At 44.4% G+C, this 23724-nt stretch overlaps 1 protein-coding gene across 1 annotated transcript in view; it reads right to left on the bottom strand.

Annotated features, from left to right (window-relative positions):
- si:ch211-102c2.8 (trichohyalin) overlaps positions 1-23124 on the bottom strand; it is a 58390-nt gene extending 35266 nt beyond the window's left edge. The window contains exons 1-8 of the mRNA XM_060907142.1: positions 22980-23124; positions 20602-20742; positions 12262-12369; positions 10131-10215; positions 9879-10005; positions 8863-8946; positions 8498-8610; positions 7448-7574 (exon numbers count right to left, since the gene is read on the bottom strand). Of these exons, the coding sequence (XP_060763125.1) occupies positions 7448-7574; positions 8498-8610; positions 8863-8946; positions 9879-10005; positions 10131-10215; positions 12262-12369; positions 20602-20742; positions 22980-23124 (930 nt within the window). The remainder of the gene's footprint in view (positions 1-7447; positions 7575-8497; positions 8611-8862; positions 8947-9878; positions 10006-10130; positions 10216-12261; positions 12370-20601; positions 20743-22979) is intronic.
- Between the last annotated feature and the right edge of the window lie 600 nt (positions 23125-23724).

Consider the following 23724-nt stretch of genomic DNA (forward strand, 5'->3'; position numbering starts at 1 on the left):
CCTAGGGGCAGGGGCATACGTAGACGTCAGTACGGGCCGTAACAGGGAAACATGGAAAGTGGGGTTGATCCTCAGAGTCCGGGGCAACTGGAGCCGGTAGGAGACAGGGTTCACCCTGCGCACCACCTTGAAGGGGCCAATGTAGCGAGGAGCAAGCTTGCGGTTCTCCACCCGCAGTGGAAGGTCCTTAGTGGACAGCCAAACACGCTGCCCAGGGCGGAAAGCGTGTGCAGGTCTTCTATGGCGGTTGGCCTGAGTCTGGTTGGTTCTGGAGGTCTGTATGAGGGTCTTCCTGACCTTGCTCCAGGTCTTGCGACACCGTCTCACATATTGGTTGACCGAGGGCACCCCCGCGTCCTCCTCCTGGTCCGGGAACAGAGGTGGCTGGAACCCGAATTGGCACTGGAATGGCGACAGCTTGGTGGCCGATGACTGCAGGGTGTTGTGGGCGTACTCCGCCCATGGCAGCCAGGTGCTCCACGATGTCGGGTTATCCATAGCCAGGCCTCGCAGGGTGGTTTCCAGGTCCTGGTTGAGCCTCTCCGTCTGACCATTGGACTGTGGGTGAAACCCAGAGGAGAGGCTGGCAGTGGCTCCGATGACCTTGCAGAACCCGTGCCACACTCGGGAGGAGAACTGGGGCCCTCGGTCTGAGACGATGTCCTGTGGAAGACCAAAGACTCGGAAGACATGATTAAACAAAAGTTTCGCAGTTTCAAGAGCAGAGGGGAGTTTGCACAGTGGTATGAAGCGGCAGGCCTTGGAGAATCTGTCAACTAAGACCAAAATGACCGTGTTACCTTGTGACTCAGGGAGACCCGTGATAAAGTCGACTGCCACGTGGGACCAGGGACGCCGGGGAATGGTCAGAGGATGCAGGAGACCCTGGGGACGCTGTCGTGGGTTCTTGGTTCTGGTGCAAACCTCACAGGACAGGACAAATGACCTTACTTCCTTCTCCATGTTAGGCCACCAGAAGCGTCTTTTCAGGAAGTCCAGGGTCCTCCGAGCTCCCGGGTGGGCGGTGAGAGGGGAAGAGTGACCCCACTGGAGAACCTTGGCCCGGGCTTGATGTGGGACGTACAAGAGGCCTGGTGGCCCCGTCCCAGGACCGGGGTCCTGGCGTTGGGCTCGTCGGACAGCCTCCTCAATACCCCAGCGGACAGGGGCCACAATCCGGGACACAGGGATAATAGGCCCGACTTCATTCTCCCTGTTAGTGGCAGAGAACAGTCTGGACAGTGCGTCAGGTTTGGTGTTCTTGGAGCCGGGGCGGTATGAGAGGGTGAAGTCAAACCGACTGAAAAACAGGGCCCACCTAGCCTGTCGAGGGTTCAGTCTCTTGGCTTGCTGGAGGTACTCCAGGTTCTTGTGGTCAGTCCAAACCAGGAATGGATGTTGTGCTCCCTCCAGCCAGTGCCTCCACTCCTCAAGGGCCAGTTTGACCGCTAGCAGTTCTCGATCCCCCACATCGTACCGGGACTCAGCAGGACTCAGGCGGTGGGAGAAGTAAGCGCAGGGGTGCAGCTTTCCTTCCGAACGTTGAGAGAGCACCGCGCCGACACCACTGTCCGAGGCGTCCACCTCCACGATGAATGGTTGGGAGGTGTCCGGGAGAACCAGAATGGGTGCCGTACAGAAGCGGTCCTTGAGGTCTTTGAACGCCTTTTCTGCCTGAGGAGACCAGCCATAAGATCCACCTGTCCCTTTGGTGAGGTCTGACATGGGTGCTGCCACAGAACTGAAGTTCCTGATGAACTTGCGGTAGAAGTTAGCGAATCCTAAGAACCGCTGAACCTCCTTAACGGACTTGGGAGTAGGCCAATCCCGGACGGCCAGGGTCTTGGCAGGGTCCATTTGGAGTTGGCCTGTCCGTACAATAAATCCCAGAAAGGAGACCTCGGGAACATGAAATTCGCATTTCTGGGCCTTGGCGAACAGATTGTTCTGTAGCAGCCTCTGGAGAACCTGGCGGACATGGTGGCGGTGCTCCTGCACGGTCTTGGAAAAGATAAGGATGTCGTCGAGGTAGACAAAAACGTATAGGTTAATCATGTCCCTTAAGACGTCATTGATTAGGGCCTGAAAAACAGCTGGTGCGTTGGTGAGTCCGAAGGGCATCACCTGGTATTCGTAGTGCCCAGACGGGGTGTTAAAGGCAGTCTTCCACTCGTCTCCCTGTCGGATACGGATGAGGTGGTATGCGTTCCGTAGGTCCAACTTGGTGAAGACGGTGGCGCCTTGGAGCAGGTCGAAAGCTGTGGACATCAGCGGAAGGGGATATCGGTTGCGCACAGTGATCTTATTCAGGCCCCTGTAATCAATACATGGTCGGAGCCCCCCATCCTTCTTGCCGACAAAGAAGAAGCCGGCTCCAGCAGGTGAAGTGGAGGGTCGAATAAACCCAGAGACCAGGGCATCTTTGAGGTATTCCTCCATGGCCTTGCGTTCTGGCTGAGAGAGTGAAAACAGTCTGCCACGAGGAGGGGTAGTCCCAGGGAGCAAGTCGATGGCACAGTCGTAGGCCCGGTGCGGAGGAAGAACGGCGGCCCTGCTCTTGCTGAATACCTCCTTGAGATCCCAGTACTCTGTGGGAACTTGAGATAACTCGGTGAGATCAGGGGGCTCGGCAGGAGACACAGGAGAGCTAGAGAGCAGACAAGAGGCATGGCATGCAGGGCCCCATTCCACAACCTGGCTTGTTACCCAGTCTATGCGAGGGTTGTGGCGAGTAAGCCAAGGAAGGCCTAGAATAACTGGGAACTCAGGTGAAGGAATCAGGTGCAGGGATATTTCTTCCTTGTGACCTTGAGACTGGAGGAAGACTGGAGAAGTAACTTGGGTGACTCTTCCATCACCTAACGCTTGACCATCGAGGGCAGACACAGACAGAGGGACTTCAAGAGGTGCAGTAGGTATATTGATGCTTTGGGCGAAGTGAATATCCATAAAGTTCCCAGCCGCCCCTGAGTCTATCAAAGCTTGACAAGAGTGGACAGACTCACCCCAGGAGATGGAGACCGGGATGTAGATTCCTTGGCCAGGGAGTCCGGGAGAGAGGGTAGGCCCCGTCACAACCCTCCCTCGGCTGGACGGGGCGGTCCTTTTCCCAAGAGTTCGGGACATGATGCTCGGAAGTGACCAGGCTTGCCACAGTAGATGCAGCACTTGTCCCTCCTTCTGCGCTCCCTCTCAGATGCGGAGAGGCGAGTACGACCCACTTGCATGGGTTCTGGACAGTCACTGAAGGAGGTAGACGGTCTCCAGGTAGAGGTAGGGAGGCTGGGGGGGCTCAAGGCTTGGTGGCGTTCTCTCATCCTGTTGTCCAGACGAATAGCATGTGAGATGAGGGTTTCGAGGTCACTTGAGCATCCAATAGAGGCCAGACCGTCCTTGATGGGGTCAGACAGACCATGGTGGAAGGCTGACACCAGGGCAGTCTCGTTCCATCCACTTACTGCTGTGAGTGTTCGGAACGAGATGGCGTAATCTGCGACGCTTCCTCCTTGCCGGATGGACATGAGCTTTCGGGCTGCGTCGGTACTGATGTCTGCCTGATCGAAGACCCGAAGCATCTCTTCAGAAAACAGCTGGAAATCAAAGCACTCAGGTCCCTGTCTTTGCCAGATAGCAGTAGCCCAGGCTCGCGCCTTACCAGCTAATAAGGTGATCACAAAGGCAATCTTGCGGCGATCCGTAGTGTAGGTGGTAGGCTGAAGCTCAAAGGTGAGTTGACACTGGGTAAGGAACTCTCGGCACTCACTGTGCTTGCCGTCATACCTCTGTGGTGCAGGAAGGCTGGGTTCACGAGGTGAAGAAGGCAGCATTGCAGGAGGCACTGGAGCAGGAGTGGGAGCTGGATCAGGAGCAGGAACTGGATCAGGAGCAGGAGATGCAGGCAGAGATGTCAGCTGTGCCAGGGTTTTCCCAATTTGCTGAAGCAGTTCCTCGTGGCGAGCGAGGGCCTCACGTTGGCTGGTGAGCGTCCGTCCATGAGCGTCCATGGTCGCTCCGAAGCGTGTCAAAGCTGCCATAATTCCCTGAAGGTTGGCCGGGTAGACAGTTGAAGCAGCCTCTGCTGAGTCGGTCATGACGGAGTCTTTCTGTTAGGGTTTTGCTGGGATTCGAACCTGGTTCGTTGGTGTGATAATCCAGCAAACCCCCACTAGGCCACCAGGGGGATGACTCAAATGCAGAGGCGTGAGGCGGAAGTAGAAAAAGAATCAAAAGGTTTATTTAAACTATATACACTATATACAGGGCAAAACAAAAGACAAAAAAAAACCAAAGAGTATAATCCAAAAGAAAAGCAAAGTGCAAAAATTCAAAAGCTAAGAAGATCAAAAAACACAGTACAAAGGAAACTGGAGATAAACATAACAGCACAAAGACTCTGTGACAAGAGGACTGAACTCAGGGGTATAAATAGACAAACTAATTAAGGACACAGGTGAAGATAATTAGGCAATTAACACAAACACAAAACACAGGAACAGTGGCGGCCTCTAGAGGCCAAAATAAACACGACATGAAAAGGAAATAACAGCGGCCTCTAGAGGCCAAAACAGTCCTAGTCCTAACAACAATAGAACATAGACAACATATCAAATGTCGAAAGTAAGACATTTTGAAATTTCATGCCAAATATTGGCTCATTTGAAATTTCATGACAGCAACACATCTCAAAAAAGTTGGGACAGGGGCAATAAGAGGCTGGAAAAGTTAAAGGTACAAAAAAGGAACAGCTGGAGGACCAAATTGCAACTCATTAGGGCAATTAGCAATAGGTCATTAACATGACTGGGTATAAAAAGAGCATCTTGGAGTGGCAGCGGCTCTCAGAAGTAAAGATGGGAAGAGGATCACCAATCCCCCTAATTCTGCGCCGACAAATAGTGGAGCAATATCAGAAAGGAGTTCGACAGTGTAAAATTGCAAAGAGTTTGAACATATCATCATCTACAGTGCATAATATCATCAAAAGATTCAGAGAATCTGGAAGAATCTCTGTGTGTAAGGGTCAAGGCCGGAAAACCATACTGGGTGCCCGTGATCTTCGGGCCCTTAGATGGCACTGCATCGCATACAGGCATGCTTCTGTATTGGAAATCACAAAATGGGCTCAGGAATATTTCCAGAGAACATTATCTGTGAACACAATTCACCGTGCCATCCGCCGTTGCCAGCTAAAACTCTATAGTTCAAAGAAGAAGCCGTATCTAAACATGATCCAGAAGCGCAGACGTCTTCTCTGGGCCAAGGCTCATTTAAAATGGACTGTGGCAAAGTGGAAAACTGTTCTGTGGTCAGACGAATCAAAATTTGAAGTTCTTTATGGAAATCAGGGACGCCGTGTCATTCGCACTAAAGAGGAGAAGGACGACCCGAGTTGTTATCAGCGCTCAGTTCAGAAGCCTGCATCTCTGATGGTATGGGGTTGCATTAGTGCGTGTGGCATGGGCAGCTTACACATCTGGAAAGACACCATCAATGCTGAAAGGTATATCCAGGTTCTAGAGCAACATATGCTCCCATCCAGACGACGTCTCTTTCAGGGAAGACCTTGCATTTTCCAACATGACAATGCCAAACCACATACTGCATCAATTACAGCATCATGGCTGCGTAGAAGAAGGGTCCGGGTACTGAACTGGCCAGCCTGCAGTCCAGATCTTTCACCCATAGAAAACATTTGGCGCATCATAAAACGGAAGATACGACAAAAAAGACCTAAGACAGTTGAGCAACTAGAATCCTACATTAGACAAGAATGGGTTAACATTCCTATCCCTAAACTTGAGTAACTTGTCTCCTCAGTCCCCAGACGTTTACAGACTGTTGTAAAGAGAAAAGGGGATGTCTCACAGTGGTAAACATGGCCTTGTCCCAACTTTTTTGAGATGTGTTGTTGTCATGAAATTTAAAATCACCTAATTTTTCTCTTTAAATGATACATTTTCTCAGTTTAAACATTTGATATGTCATCTATGTTCTATTCTGAATAAAATATGGAATTTTGAAACTTCCACATCATTGCATTCCGTTTTTATTTACAATTTGTACTTTGTCCCAACTTTTTTGGAATCGAGGTTGTACATCGCTTTGTTGAATACTCCATTCTGATTGGTCAATTACGGCAGTCTACACTGTTATTTCTGAATAACACACCGTCACTATGGACACAGTTCTAATCAAATACTGCCTTCAGATTCAAACGGCATCGAGTTTGCTACGTTCATGAGAAGACTCCGTTTGAACGCCGCCCCCCTCTTGTGGTATTTTTTCTAGAATCTAATTAACAGTTATTCCATGAAATCGAGTCGTGCATGAGCTGATAGCCGACGAGGCGCGTAGCACTGAGTTGTCTATAATCCATGTACGATGAGACTGAGTGGAATAACTGTTTTATTTTATCCACATTCACTGGATTTTGAGAAACGGAGCATTTTTATTTTTTGCAAATTCGATAAATAAAAACTTTATGCAAAACGTTCAGCAAAATCATTTCCGCTTAGGCCGACTCCTTAAAAACCTACCGATGGCAGCACGAATTGACTTTAGTGTTGTTTTTTTTGTAGAAAGTGCCGTCTTGCTGTCATGCCGAGGTCTAGAATAGGTTTAGACATTTATTTAATTCTTCGCTGGAGTTTCTGAAAGCTCCGAATTCATGAGATGTGCCGTGTTTGCTGACGTTTTCACAAACAGTTGAGTCCATGGAAGTACACCGTTCGGTGGATGATGAGGTAATTTATTGGAATTGTAGTCATATTGTGTTTTCTTCGTCATTTTATAATACGTCCGAGTAAAACGTTGATATTCCCAACGGACTCGTGCTTTCATTATGCCCTTGAACTTTTCCACATTTTGCAGTGTTAGGTCATGAAAAACAGCCCGTAATATTGAGGTGAGAAGAAAACTCAACATATTTTTTTTTGCATAATTATTTACACATTAATAACCATCACACTTTTGACTGTATAAATATTCACCCCTGTTGCTATGAAACCTTTAAATTACTTCTAGTGCAACCAATCGCCATCAGAAGTGACATCATATGGAGTTTAACCTGTGCACAATTAACCAGTCATGTGACCTCTCTATGAGTTCACCTGCTCCTGGAGGAACAAAGAGTTTATTAGAGACCATATCTAAACAAACAGCATGAAGATGAACGAGCGATCGGTACACATCCAGGAGAAAGTTCTGGAAAGTGCCAATCAAGGTTTGGTCATAAAAACCGCGTCAGAGCAACCAACTGGCCGAGAGGAACGCTCAACATGGTGCTACCACCACCGTGCTATACAGGATGAGCAGAGTAATGAGTTTCCTGCTATTGGATGTTGCCTGTGTGTGTGTTTCTCTCTAGAATTATTAATAAAGTTGATTTTCTTAGTGAAATCTTAGAACAGTAAGTTAAGTAAACAAAGTTGGAGTGTGTGTTAGTTACCCTGCGAGGGCTGACATCATGGTGAACAGTGGTGGTGTGTCTCTGCAAGGCAGCCTGGCTCTCCTGCAGAGCCCTGACCTCCTGAATATACGAGTCCCTCTGAGCTTGGAGTTTGTGCAGCTCGCTCCTGCAACACACACACACACACACACACACATATATGAGTCATTCTATAATTAGGGGTACATTTCATGTAAAGCAAAATCTCAAAATATCAGTATTCTTTTTCAATAAATAACCTATACGTTTCCATGGTATATACCCTCAAGTTCCTAAACAAATTAACTGCCAAGCTTAACCTTAAATTACTTTTAAAATATTTTAATGAAAATGAACATTTGATTGTTTATTTTGTCAACCGTGTTACGGACAAATGTTATGTCATCTTAAACATATATAAAAATACTACACATCTGAAAACACATTTGTTTGAAAGTCCATTAACAAGATGTTTTTAATTAATCTGTACAACTGCTATGGAAAATATTCATTTTGAGCTTCATAAATAGGATTTTATGGTTCACGGGGGGGTGGGGGGGGGTGTTTCAGTGGGTAACACAGTTGACATAAGTTTCTCGGACGCACACAAAATTCTTCATTTAATTTATAATATAAAGCATTTTAGGCTTTTAAACACTTTTGTCATATTATAATAATTACCATGAATAAATATTTGTAAAAATTTTAAACAAAAACCTTTTTTTAAAATGTAAATATGAAGACCAAACCTGACATTTGGAAAATCGGACAGCATAAAAACACCAAATTCCAGTATTATATATGCATTTTTGCAGAGTAAAATGATGTAATTTGTTGACTTTTTGTATTATATAAAAGAGAAATGTGTGCTAATGTACAAAAGATCATTGGCTGAAGTTAATAGTTAGTGAAATTGACAAATACAGCACATGGACTTGAGATGTACCCCTAATTATAGAATGACTCATATACCCAAAAGAGAAACGATTGATTCCATGGTTCATTTTGGGATGGAAAGTAATCACACAGGGAAGGTGTGTGTGTGTGTGTGTGTGTGTGGTTGGTATGTACCTGAGGAGCTGACTGTGTGTCCTGGTGTGAGTCACACTAAGACACAGTGTGTGTTGCTCTTTCTTAGCCTGCTCGACCTCTTCTCTCAACCTCTCCACTCCCTGGACCGCTGCCTGGAGAGGGGACACACAGGTTTATACACACACACACGGAGGTTCTTGAGATAAATAGTAGGATAAATGACATGTCCCCAAATGGACAGCAATATCTGACAGTTTTGACCTTGTGGGTCAACCGTGGGTCAAATGTGGTTTAGTTAAAAAGAAGAAACAACTAAAAGAAGCAAAAGTTTTTCTTTTGGTTACCGAGGTTAAGTTTAGTGTGTGTGTGTGTGTGTGTGTGTGTGTGTGTGTGTGTGTGTGTACCACTTTTTGCTGCTGAAGTTCAGCAAGCGTCAATTCCACAGAGCTGAATTCTGATTTGATCTCGTCATTAGTTCTCCCCTTGCTCTACAGCAGGCACACAAATAGAAAAATCAACAAAAAAAAGTAAAAAAAGATTTACATTTCTACTTTTTCCTAGAATCTAATTAGCAGTTATTCCGTGACATCAAGTCGTACATGAGCCGATAGCCAACGAGGCGCGTAGCACCGAGCTGTCTATAATCCGTGTACGACGAGATTGAGTGGAATAACGGTTTTATTCTCTCCGCATTCACTGGATTTTGAGAAACGGAGCATTTTTATTTTTTGCAAATCCGATAAATAAAAACTTTATACAAAATGTCCGAGAAAATAATTTCGGCTTAGGCGGACTTCTTAAAAACCTATCGATGGCGGCACGAATTGACTTTAGTGTTTTTGTTTTGGTTTTTTTGTAGAAAGTGCCGTCTTGCTGTCGTGCCGAGGTCTAGAACAGCTTTAGACATTTATTTAATTCTTCCTCGGACATTTCAGTTCTGTAATTTTCAAACTTCTTTAAGCTTTTGAACCAGTCTAAAAAAAATTCAACAAATTTTAATGCTTAAAGATGAAGAATGTAAAAAAACTAGCGAAATCACAGGAGCAACTTGTGACAAACGTAATAATAATAATAATAATAATAATAATTCCTGGAAAAAAAAAAAGATATGTTCTTGCCATCAAATACTTTCATTCCATATTTTGTTCCTTTTTTTGTATTTTTTTGCGTTTTGTTTTCGAGTAGTTTTTATTTCATCCTCGGCTGGTTCAGCAACACGCTCCGCCATTTTGTTTTTCTCTACTTACGGTATATGAGCTGATATCCTAGTAGTAGAGTAGCCAATCAGAGCGCGTGACTGCTCATATCCAGTGAATGTGGATAGAATAATAGCGGATATAATGTGAACAGAATGTGAAGGAGTGTGTGTGTGTGTGTGTGTGTGTGTGTGTGTAGTGGTGTGTTCACTGCAGTGTCTCACAGTTGTTGAGCTGGTGGTGGTGTTGTTCCTCCTGCTTTGGTTCCTTTTCTCTCTTCGCTGGACGCTGACTGGAGATCTCAGCACTCTGTAACACCTTACACACTCAGTGTTCATCTCATCTTCAGAGCTAACACACACACACACACACAAACACACACACACACACACACACACACACACCAAAATATGAACACATAAGCACATATTTCAGATTAGTTGATATGGAATGATCACACACTCTGCAGATCCTACCTGAGTATTTGGTTTTCGGGTCGTTGTGTGCTTTTCACGCTGGCTCTTCCTTCACATGATCCATTCTGTACACACCTTTCCTGTGCTGTGATGAAATATACAGAAAAAAACATGTGTATTATATGCTATACACTCTCAGAAAATAAAGGGCATTATTTTTTTTGCGGTCCAGTTTCCATCAAATCCTGCGCTCTGATTGGCTGGCGAGCGGGACTGTATCCTACGATACGGACCCCAGTTACAGACCCCGGTTACGGACCTCTGGCGACTCACTTGTTCACAACAACAACAAACATAATAGCATTTTTTTGTCAACATTTATTTTCGCATTTCTCAGGAGAATAGCATTAATTTTACAGCATGGATAGCGATAACGACAGTGTTCACAGCGAAAGTGAGTTTTACTACCCTGAGGAAGAAGAAATAAAAGAAAACATTTCAGGAGAAAGCTAAAACCTGTAACTTGCTAACGCCGAGCAAAAACATGGCTGAATCCTGAATGACTCAATTTTGTATAAATAGGGGACTACATAGGTGGCAAAATGTAGTTGTTTTCCTGCCATGGAAGTGCACTTGTATACCGAGGAGGAAGCCATTTGCATTACAGCCGTGAATGAGGATTCAAAATGGCGGCTCGGCTCGGTTTTCCCTTTCGGGCGCTCTCGTTTTCTGTTAGAATTTGGTAAAGAAAAAAAATTATTTACCAGCTTAAGGTCGGTCCGTATGGTGAAATACCGTGACCTCGGCCTTAAATACTGACCTCGGCCCAGAGGGCCTCGCTCATTACTTTCAAGACCTCGGTCACGGTATTTCACCATACGGACCTTCCAGCTGGTAAATAACATATATATATATATATTGTTGTGTCATGTAGCCTAACATGAAATGGACTGACGCTGATTGTTTTGTTTTATTACACTGGGTTTGTTGAATCCTCGATTCTGATTGGTCAATTACGGCATTGTATGCGCTGTTATTTCTGTATAACAAACCATTGCTATGGACGACATCATTAACGGAAGCAATAAAATAATTTTTAAATTAATATTTTGTGTCATACGATCGATTTCTTTAGTAAGCAGCCATGAAATACATGGGATACATGGATAATGGTTATTATTCTATCCACATTCAGTGAATATGAGCAATCGTATGCTCTGATCGGCTACTCTACTACTAGGATATCAGCTCCTATACCGTGAGTAGAGAAAAACAAAATGGCGGAGCGTGTTGCTGAAGCAACCGAGGACGAAATAAAAACTCTACTTGAAAACAAAACCTCAAAACTGTTATCAAGTATTTAAAAGAAACAGAAATGGCTTAAAGAATATAGTTTTTTTTGCCCATTATCTCCTGCTCCACACTCCAGCCCAGTCGGTGGTGCTAATGCACCTTTAAGTTGGTTTGCCAACTGCCAAAAAAACTCCCCCTAAACAACAAGACAACGAACCCAAAAAATACAAAAATACCAAAAAAAAAAGCAACAAAATATGGAATGAAAGTATTTGATGGTAAGAAGGTTTATTTTTTTATATTTTTCAAGAATTATTGTCGCATTTTTCACAAATTGCTCCTGTCATTTCGCTAGTTTGTTTACATTCTAAGCAAAAATGATTTTGTCAGACGTTTTGTATAAAAGCTTTTATTTATCGAATTTGCAAAAAATAAAAATGCTCCATTTCTCAAAATCTAGTGAATATGGATAGAATAAAACAGTTATTCCACTCAGTCTCGTCGTAAATGGATTATAGACAACTCGGTGCTACGCGCCTCGTCGGCTATCAGCTCATGTACGACTCGATTTCGTGGAATAACTGTTAAATATTGTGTAATAAACCTGTCCAAGGTGATTCAAGACTCCAGAAACCTAGCTCCAAAGTCTTGACACTGGAGACTCCTTCTATAAACGTTAAACAAACATCTTCTAACATGCAAGTTTTTCTTCGTGGCCTTAGATTACGTATATGGAGCGTCCGCCATACAAGTCCCAGTGTTAGCTGAAACGGTGAACAGTCATTCTACAATCTGCTTTACAAAATTAATTCACCCTTCATGACCAATCAGGATTGAGAATTCAACAGTGCTGTGGTATAAAGGTGTATGAATTACAGCACACACACACACACGGTACCTATCCTGTTGGTGAGCGTACTCTGGAAGTGGTGGCGTACTCGCTCCGTACACACAGAGTCCAGATCGCTGTCTATCGCGACCAAATCGAAGCTTTTCAGTGGAACACCTGCAAAACCAAAAGCGTAAAGTACACTGCAAAAAATATCTTAAGAGAAAATATTTTTAATATGGATGAATTTATCTAATATTTCTTATTAGAAGATTATTAGAACTCAAAGAAGATTATTTATTCTATCCACAGTCACTGGATATGAGCAATCGTGCGTTCTGATTGGCTACTCTACTACTAGGATATCAGCTCATATACCGTGAGTAGAAAAAAACAAAATGGCCGAGCGCGTTGCTGAACCACCCGAGGATGAAATAAAAACTCGACTCAAAAATAAAACCCCAAAAAATACAAAAACCAAACAAACCCCAGAATATGGAACGAAAGTATTTGACGGTAAGCAAAGATTTCTGTCTCCTGACTCTTCTTCCTCGCCACAGTATTTTTCACTCAGACTTAAGTATTCATTTCCCTCTGTAATTTCCTTCGTTACTTTTATAATCAACATCGACAGCTGCACACAACGGAGCGACCTGGTGGCCAAAATTCCCTCAAAACCTTCCGCTTTTAACAAAGCGGACCTGGCGGCCATGTTTATTTACAAACTGTCACAGTCGCTTGCTAGCATGGAAGTTTTACATCTCTGACGTGTCTCTTTTCCAGTTTTTCGATGTCTGTCGGTATGTTTTTCTCTTGTAAATATGCGTGACGAATATATAATGAAGCTTTAGTAGCCTTTTGGGTGTTCAGCGTGTCTTGAGTTTCAGTTTTATTTATTTAGTGCTTAATTATAGCATCGCTAATCCTAGCAGTCTCACTGGATTAGCCTCGTCTTCTCTCTTTCCCGGTGGACAAAGAAATGATTCTGTGAATGCGCAGTGGAAAAGTTCTCATTGGATAGTCACATGAGTGCTGACGTGTGACGTCATGTTGTCTTGACAGTGTGCAATATCGTAAACCATATTCAACGCTCATTCTCCATTGGGTAGAGTGATGTAATACATGTAGGATAAGCGATATGCTAACAATATTGCATTCTATTAAACCGAATGAATGAAACCCGCTAGAAGGGAATAGAACACATGGTTTTATTCCATCGAAAAAAAGTGTCCTGTATGGATAATAATTCCTGATATTTCACACCGATGACGTCGCTCCCAGTGTTTTCCCGCTGACAAGATGTGCGTTGTCAAAATGGCGAACCGGTTCAAAATTCAAATTCTTTTGATTAGATGTGTCCATATAATATAAAGAACATTACACGGCGGTACGAAGATATGAAGTTGTATCTTCTCGTGTTGAAAATATTTTTGTTCATTCGCTTCGCTCACTTGTGATATATACATTCACCACTCGAAGATAAACTTTATATCTTTGTGCAAACCAGGGCTTTACATTAGCACCCGCCAAATGCGGGTAAAATTCAGCTTGGGTGGGTAATGACTTTAGTCTCACTAGCCACTTTGGCGGGTGGTTTATTCTGTGGTATGACAATATATTTTAATTGTAGTTTTCTCTGAAGGCATCTGATATAATAAACGCATTGCAATGTAATATTACGCGCCTACAACTCCCATGAGCACCTGCATAAACATTCTGACAACATGTTAGAATTGTTTAGAACGTTCGTTAACGTCTCAGATAAAATCAAATGTTACGGTAACCTGTGGTTAATGAGCGAAGCAACAAAGTTGCTGACGAATGACAAGCGCACTATGTGGCGGCGTATAGCTGGAGTTTCAAACCCTGCTGCTCAGGGAAAAAGGGGCAGAGATGATCAGGGCCGGAGCAGCATTTTAAAATCACTGAGGTCCGTGATGCGCAAAGCACGCGCCGAAAAATGTTCGCCATATTTAAATGAGAAGGGTGAATTATAAGTCACACAAGAGATCTATTCCTGAAATTACTTTTAATGGTGTTTGAACTGAATATCATCAGTTTTGAGAAAAAAAAAAATCATGTATGTGGCAAGAGTAAGAATAATTTAAGCTTGTTTAATGGTTTGATCTGGCCCGAGCAATGAGGACAAAAGATACCCAACCATGTAGCTTATGGAACTAAGATACATTAACAATCTGGCATCCATTACACCTACTGTACACACACACAAAAAAAATTCTGGGTAAAAAAAAATATATCAGTATACACCACCATGTTTTAGGCAAAGTTATCCAAGCCAAACATGAGTTGAAACTTTCCACTCTATTGCTTTGGCTTATCGAATGATTTATTTTTAAAATCACAAACAAGGCAGGCTACGACTGCGCTGCTTCGAAAATGTAAATTGAACAGCTTGATGAAAGTGCGATGATGGTTCCCATGGAAACCCCGTGTCTGCTGCACTGCGTTCCTCCCCCGAGTTGCGCACTCATTCGCTTTTGTGTTCTTGGTCTCAGAGCCGCGCGCACCAAACACACACAGAAGACAGAATCAGCGTTTAACATCATTAACAATGCACTTTTTACGGAGATGTTTTAATGTTATTCTTTATTTTTTTATCCAGTTGAATATTTAGCGTAAAAATGTATTTTCAGCTCTTAAAAATGACCGAGGTCCGGACCGCGGGGACCTCATAGCTGGCTGCGGCCATGGAGATGAACAAGACGCTAATAGGAAGATAAGACAATTCAATGACAAATGGAAGTTCGGGTGAGATTGGCTAGTTCAGTGGTTCCCAAACTTTTTTTCTCAAGCCCCCCTTTGATGATATAAGAACATTGTAAGCCCCCCACCCCTCACCGCACCCGATCCCACCCACCCCAAATCTATTGCACCGTCTCTGTTTTGAATAAATTGGATAATATATAAACGCTATATAAAGATCTTTTCTTTCTAAAATATGTACACATCAGTTCACATTTCAATTTCACAGTTTTTATTGTTTCTTATGCTGAAAACTGGGGCGGCACGGTGGTGTAGTGGTTAGCGCTGTCGCCTCACAGCAAGAAGGTCCTGGGTTCGAGCCCCGGGGCCGGCGAGGGCCTTTCTGTGTGGAGTTTGCATGTTCTCCCCGTGTCCGCGTGGGTTTCCTCCGGGTGCTCCGGTTTCCCCCACAGTCCAAAGACATGCAGGTTAGGTTAACTGGTGACTCTAAATTGACCGTAGGTGTGAATGAGAGTGTGAATGGTTGTCTGTGTCTATGTGTCAGCCCTGTGATGACCTGGCGACTTGCCCAGGGTGTACCCCGCCTTTCGCCCGTAGTCAACTGGGATAGGCTCCAGCTTGCCTGTGACCCTGTAGAAGGATAAAGCGGCTAGAGATAATGAGATGAGATGAGATGCTGAAAACTAGCAATACTAACAAACTTTAAATTGAACTCTAGTATTCATTCAGCATTCATACATTATTACATTCCTGAATATGTGTTCAGGTAAATTTAACTTCATGTTTTAACATTTAATTGAGGACCAGTGCAACACCAACAAATTTCAAACTGAAATGAAAACCTTATGTGCACGCTATTTCTACAGTGACCTGCATCAACATCATTCAAAGTGCTACATATGAATCAGTGACTGGTGTGGGCTTGCTTTGTTTTGCAAATTTTTTCAAAGCGGGGTTGCTGTTTGGAAATAGCCACTCTCGGTTCATGTTCAATGTTCAACTTAGATCTGTATTTGGTCTTGATTGCAGCAACTGCAGAAAACCCTGTTTCACATAAATAGGATGTGGCAAAAGGCAACAGTATGTCCATAGCTCTTCGGCCAAGTAGTGGGTAGTCTTTCTCCACGCCAATCCAAAACACAGCCAGTGAAGTGGATGTGAACTGTAATCTCTTTCTTGAGTCAGATGTCATGTCAATGTAGTAAATCAATTCACTTCTCTTACTAGCTCTGCTTTGCAATAAAAAACAAAAAAACAAAACATTGGTACAAAGCAAGCCCATTCACTTTTTTATGCTGATCAGAGAATTACAATGGTTTCTCATGTGACAAAAATGTGCGATTCGCGATTAAATATTTTAATCGCTTGACAGCACTAATTATTATTATTAGAGACACTACATGCTGAATTCAGAAACAAGGTAAATAATAACAAACGTGAACGTGAGCTGTAGATATTTATGCTCAAATCCACTCAAAGTAGGGGGCGGGGCACCATCACGCTGTGTCAAGACAAGAACTTTCCTGAGAAATAACGCGAACGTCTGCATCATGCGGGATTTGCGGGCGGGAGCGGGACTCATCTCATCTCATCTCATTATCTCTTGCCGCTTTATCCTGTTCTACAGGGTCGCAGGCAAGCTGGAGCCTATCCCAGCTGACTACGGGCGAAAGGCGGGGTACACCCTGGACAAGTCGCCAGGTCATCACAGGGCTGACACATAGACACAGACAACCATTCACACTCACATTCACACCTATGCTCAATTTAGAGTCACCAGTTAACCTAACCTGCATGTCTTTGGACTGTGGGGGAAACCGGAGCACCCGGAGGAAACCCACGCGGACACAGGGAGAACATGCAAACTCCACACAGAAAGGCCCTCGCCGGCCCCGGGGCTCGAACCCAGGACCTTCTTGCTGTGAGGCGACAGAGCTAACCACTACACCACCGTGCCGCCCCGGGAGCGGGACTGAAAATCATAATTTTTTTGTGGGCGCGGACGGGAGCGGGACTGAAAATCATAATTCTTTGCGGGCGCGGGCGGGACTGCACAATGCGGGCGCGGGCGGGAGCGGGACTGAAAAATCCGACCCGCGCAGACCTCTAATGTACTGTTCTTCCTCTGTGGCACTGAGGTCTGCAGGTACAGTTGCTTGAAAGGGGTCTCGTATCCAGTCACATTTTGCAGAATCCTCAGGGAAGTACCTCTGAAAGTGCTTTTGCAGGGCCGAGATATGAGCCTTCATACATGGAAGAATTGTATTTTCCAGCTCATTTTTGTCAAGGTATGCTTTCAGGTTTTCAAATGAGTCCACGTTTCCCTCTGCAAGCCTTCTCTCCCACATCTTCATTTTTTTTTGTGAAAGAAGTTATTTTGTCTGCGAGTTGTGGAAGATGAGTGTTGGTGCCTTGCAACTGTAAATTCAGTTCATTTAGCTTCTGAAATATGTCACTGAGATAGGCAAGCTCTTGTCAGAACTTTTCATCATGAAACTTGCGGGCAAGGCCATGCCCTTCTTCAGTCAAGAAAACTCCAATCTCATCCTTCAGTTCAAAAGCCCTTCCCTCGTGAAAGCTATCTACACTCACTGTGCCACAACAGAGCTGTGTGCTGAGATCCCATTTCTTCACATATTGAAGATAAGATTCTGGATTTCAGGGGTCTGGTTTTTATGTAGTTGACTGTTGTGATGACATCTGTCAACACTGAGTTTAGCTCAGGACTTAGCTCTTTGGAGGCAAGTGCCTCTCTGTGAAGCAGGCAGTGTGTCCACTGTGCTTTGGGGGAGACGCGTCTGATGACAGCTTGCAGTCCGCTGTGTTTACCAGCCATCGCCTGAGCCCCGTCTGTACAAACTCCCACACAGTCCTCCCACTTCAGGTCTGCCTCTTTCAAATATGTGTCAATAATTTGGAAAAGTTCCTCTGCAGTGGCTCTGTTAGGGATATATTTGCAGAAAAGCAAATCCTCTTTTATATCTTCCTCGTCAGTATACCTGACGTATGTTATTAACAGACTGTCTTTATTACTGTCCGTTGCCTCATCCATTTGCAGCGCAAAATGACCATCTTTTATCTTTTCAATTAGCTGCTCTTCCATATCTGCAGAGAGGTCACTTATACGTCTTGAAATAGTGTTGTTTGACAACGGGATAGTTTTCAGTTTACTGGCAGTTGATTCATCAATTAGAGTTGAAACCATGTCAGTAGCTGCGGGTAGTATTAACTCCTCCGCTATGGTGTGCGCTTTTTTGCACTGGGCGACTCTGAAGGCTACCTTGTAAGAAGCGAGTTGTACTTTCGCAGGGACAGATGCACTTTGGACAAAGTGACTCTGCTGGGCACGACAGTTTTCCAGTTTCTTTTTTAAAAAAATCAAGGCGCTTGTTCACATGTTCGGGGTGGTGGGTTTCCAAGTGTCTTTTCATTTTATTGGGCTTTAGACTGTCGGCCGCTAGTATTTTTAGACACACAACGCACTGCGGTCTCTCTTCTTGGCCGACCACAGTGCTTGTAAAGCCCAGGGACAGATATGCCTCGTCATATTTTCTTGTTTTTACCTTTTTCTTTTCCGTTGTTGTGGGGGTCGCATCACTTGTTACATTTGACTTGCCATCTGATTTTTGCTTTGCACCTGTCACAAACCTGTCCATCTTTACTTTTCACTCTACTTCTCACTCTACTTTTCACATCTTCTTCTTCTACGGCTTCTGCAGAACAAACGTCGCTCGTTCTTCTTGTTTATTTTATTGCGGTTTGCAAACCCAGTGAAGGTAAGTGCATTACCGCGATTAGCTGGACTGGAGTGTATAGCAGGAGATCCTTGACGCCCCCCCTGCAGTTCCACTGTGTGCCCCCCCCCCCAGGGGTCGCGCCCCCCCAGTTTGGGAACCACTGGGCTAGTTCATAGCAAAACCGAAAACACCATGTACTGTGAAGACTGTAGAAAGTCTGGCAAAGACAGGCACCAGTAATTTTAAACTTGAAACTATAAAGGACCACGAAAAGTCAAATGCACACATCGGTACTATAACATCAAAACCGGTGAAGACGGCTGGTTCACTACAGGACAGCATTGCTTTTGGCCCTTTTCCACTACCCTTTTTCAGCTCACTTCAGCTCGCTTCAGCTCACTTCAGCCCGACACGGCTCGCGTTTCGACTACCAAAAACCAGCATGACTCAGCTCGTTTCAGCCCTGCTTAGCCCCTAAAACTCGCACCGTTTTGGAGTGGGGCTGAAGCGAGCCAAGCCGTGCCGAGTGAGGCTGGGGGCGTGAGCAGACACTCCCCTGTGCACTGATTGGTGAGGAGGAGTGTCCTCACATGCCCACACACGCCCTGCGAGCGCGCTGGGACCTGTAAACACCGCAAACCCGGAAGGAGAAGAATTACGAATTACGAGAATGTCTGAAGCCTTATGCGCCTCGCCTCATCTATACGCTCTTGCCAGTATCTGTCCGCGTTGTCGGTGACAACAAGCCACAGCACCAAGACCAGCAACACTAACGACTCCATGTCCTCCATGTTTATTGTTTACTATCCGGGTCGTGAGACTACCGCTTAAAAGATCACTGATGTCACTGTTTGCGCTGCTTAACGACATCACCTGACGTCCACCCACTTTCGCTAACTCCACCCAATGTGTCCACCCACTTCCAGCCAGCACGGTTCAGCGCGGTTGTAGTCGAAATGCAACTCCAACAGCCCCACTCAGCCCGACTCAGCACGGCACGGCTCAGCCCGACTCAGCCGCGTTTGTAGTGGAAAAGCGGCATTTCAGTCCCTGGCTGTCATGAAGTCGGCTGAGCTGGAGAGGATGGAGCTGCTGTTTAGAAACGTTCACGCGATTGGAAAGAAGTTGATTCGCCCCAGCTATCAACTTACGGCCTGCTGGAAGCCTCAGGTCATGAAGACCATTTTTCATGGACCATTCAGACTCATCTGATGATGAATGTAATGAGGACATTTAATGTCTCTCTCGACACATGTTCACACACACACACACACACACACACACACACACACACACAATTAATAGATAATACATAATATACATAATAATACTTGATAATACACATAATACTTGCATATCAAAACATCAAATGTTTTTCAATGATAAATGTTTTGAATTGGAATTTTGATATTAGAATCAGTTCAGTTGTACTGAATGTTATTTTTCATATTATACGATATTTCATATTGTAAGGGGCTTGAATTTGAGTTCAGTAAACAGAATACTCTGTTTATATTTCTGTCTGAATTGGTTGCATGTTTTCATATAAGGAGCGACCTTAACAGCACCGAGTATTGAGTGCTACTGTAGAGATACATTATACGCTGCCATTCATAATTAAATCTAGATCTTCCGAACTTTAACGTATCATGGTGAAGAAAAAACTGCGATTTCCTGGCAACAAAATTGTGGCTAGTGAACAGGCTGAATGGCTAGTGACTCGGGAAAACCACTAGCCACAGTGGCCAGTGAGCAAAAAAGTTCATGTAAAGCCCTGGTGCAAACGTGTAATATCCTCTATACATTAATCAGATATTTGTACCAGGGTTCGTTTTCTGATATTGACATTTAAAAAAAAAAAAAAAAACACATTTATTTTGAATATCTTAATGAAAGTACTGTTCCTCAGTACAGGAACAGGAGTCTAAGAGTGTGAGGTCTGAGTTACCTGCTAGTCGTCTGCTGGGAGTTTTAAAAGAAAGCACATTGGGGTTCTGGTCCGTGTTCTGGCTGCCTGTGAGCTGAGGTTCGGTGAGGAGTGTGGTATCGCTGCTGATACTGGCAGAATCTGCAGCACTGAAGTCTAGAGCTGGAAATAAACCCAGAGACTCCTTACGATTTATATATAAAAACATTTTAGAGTTCCAAACGTTCGCGTTCCAGCACAAAATTAAATGTTAGAGAATTAAAAAAAAAAAAAAAAAAAAAAAAAAAAGGTGTTTGTATCTGAGCTGAGGGTTGTCTCACACCAAATATCGACTTTGTTTCATTTATTATGGCTTACTGCTTATAGTATTTTTTCATGTCGAAACATTTCATTTCATTATTTTTAAGTCGTTTTTGGTCGACAGCATTTCTTTACATGCGCCTAAGACTTGTACGGTACTGTACATCTCATTCATCTCATTATCTCTAGCCGCTTTATCCTGTTCTACAGGGTCGCAGGCAAGCTGGAGCCTATCCCAGCTGACTACGGGCGAAAGGCGGGGTACACCCTGGACAAGTCGCCAGGTCATCACAGGGCTGACACATAGACACAGACAACCATTCACACTCACATTCACACCTACGCTCAATTTAGAGTCACCAGTTAACCTAACCTGCATGTCTTTGGACTGTGGGGGAAACCGGAGCACCCGGAGGAAACCCACGCGGACACGGGGAGAACATGCAAACTCCGCACAGAAAGGCCCTCGCCGGCCACGGGGCTCGAACCCAGGACCTTCTTACTGTGAGGTGACAGCGCTAACCACTACACCACCGTGCTGCCCGGTACTGTATATATAAATATAAATTAGCATTTCTTTCAGGCGGCACGGTGGTGTAGTGGTTAGCGCTGTCGCCTCACAGCAAGAAGGTCCTGGGTTCGAGCCCCGGGGCCGGCGAGGGCCTTTCTGTGCAGAGTTTGCATGTTCTCCCCGTGTCCGCGTGGGTTTCCTCCGGGTGCTCCGGTTTCCCCCACAGTCCAAAGACATGCAGGTTAGGTTAACTGGTGACTCTAAATTGAGCGTAGGTGTGAATGTGAGTGTGAATGGTTGTCTGTGTCTATGTGTCAGCCCTGTGATGACCTGGCGACTTGTCCAGGGTGTACCTCGCCTTTCGCCCGTAGTCAGCTGGGATAGGCTCCAGCTTGCCTGCGACCCTGTAGAAGGATAAAGCGGCTAGAGATAATGAGATGAGATTTCTTTCACCAGGAAATTATTTGAATCTTTGCTGACTTCTAGAGGTGAACAGCTGTCACAAACCTGTGCATTTCAACGGTGTTTTACATCAAACTTCGTTCATTCAATAGTAATTTCTGTCAGTAATTAGTAAAGGATTCAAAGCTATGAATGAATAAATAAATAAATAAGAAAATGTCTTTAAAAGGTGCTGAAAATGTTTCTGTCTTTCTGAATAATCCTATATAACTTTAAATCTTCTCGAAAAACTGACATTTACAGCGTTACACTTGAATAAAGTTTCTTTTACAATTTTTCAGCCCAGAATTAAGCTCCGCCCCAGCAGAAGTTCAGCTCCGCCTTTTTTTTTTTTTGCTCTTTTCTGCACCTGACACACAATAAGGCCCACTTTACACGGGGACGGTCTGAAACAAAAACGCAAAAGTCCGTTTTCGTTCTCACTTTTTTCCGCGTCTACACGACCGTTTTCAAGGAGGAAATCTGCGTCTATACGGTGACGCATAAATGTGTGGAATTCAATTGGATGTGCATGCCAGGCGGCTAGGTGGTGCTGTGAAAGACCTCCGCTATGTCTGCACGCATGCGCAACGTCTTCCGTCTTGTCTGATCTGCACCGCAAAAACTTTGACTACTCTGGCTATGGTAAGTAAGAAAGTAAGAGCATACTATACCCGCCTCTGTTCATTAACGGTATATGTGCAGATTCGGTATAGATGTTCGAAGGACTCCTGGACGTTTATTAAAGCTGCCAGAGCAGCTTGAAGGTCCGTTGGATCGATGTAATCAGACATGCTCTTACTTTTTTACTTACTTTCTTACTTCCCGGGCTGGCATGTACAGTATATGACATATGTATGATGTAAACGCGTCCCCAACATGAGCAGATCCGAGCAGAGTTTCGCATACTGGGTAGTTTAGATGGATATGCAACAGGGGCTGTTTTTAACTTATCCACTCTGGAAGGCGTTTTCAATTTTTTCCGTTTTTCAGCCTCGGAAACGCCGTCCCCGTGTAGACGAAAGGCACTTCCGATAAAATATTTAGTCGTTTTTACCCGACAGCGTCCTCGTGTAAACGGGCCCTAAAAGCCTTTAAAAAAATTACAATCCACTCCATTAACATGACCCAATCCCAGCTTTCTGACCCAATCCAGCAAATTCACCGACTCTAACGTGTGATTGGCTCACCAGATCCGGCTGCGTGCAGCTTCGTCGGTTCCAGCATTTCCTGTCGGAATCTTGCGCTGAAATCCTCAGTGCGCACGCTGTCCTCCTCTTCATCAACCTCATCCTTCCTTGTTACCTGCTTTGTTTTAATATTGTGTAAGGATTAAGTCACTTGGGGGTGTGCTGGGAGAGGAAACGAATCAAGCCGATGCAAAACGGAGTCACTGTTGAACCTCCGACATTGATTATGTTTCTATAACAGCGCATACTGAAGCATGTTAAAGGGATCCTTCAGCTGATTGATTTTCAAACTTATTTTATGTAAAATTAGTCGTAGATTTCAAAAATCCAACTTTCATTTCCGGAGACCAAATAGTTTGAGAAAAATGCATTTTGAAAAATAATACCGAATGGATTTCCTGTGGTAGTGATGTATTCGATGACGTCAGGTTGTGGTCGCTTGGAGCAACTCAGCTGTTTATATTCTGTTTACGTCATAGTTTTGCTAGTTTTACAAGTATTTTTACAGAACTTAGCAGCTTTTAAAGAAGTACGCCTCACTGTGAAGGATATAAATGTCACAGTGATGCTAAAAAGAAAGACAAGATGATATCTTTTCACCGTTTACCTGGCCAGAATCGCCCGATTATTCGCAAGAAATGGAGTCACGCCATCAGAAGTCCTCAAAACAACCTGCCTGCGGTACCCTACTTACATTCTGAA

The sequence above is a fragment of the Neoarius graeffei genome, chromosome 24 (assembly GCF_027579695.1).
Source record: "Neoarius graeffei isolate fNeoGra1 chromosome 24, fNeoGra1.pri, whole genome shotgun sequence".
NCBI lineage: Eukaryota > Metazoa > Chordata > Actinopteri > Siluriformes > Ariidae > Neoarius > Neoarius graeffei.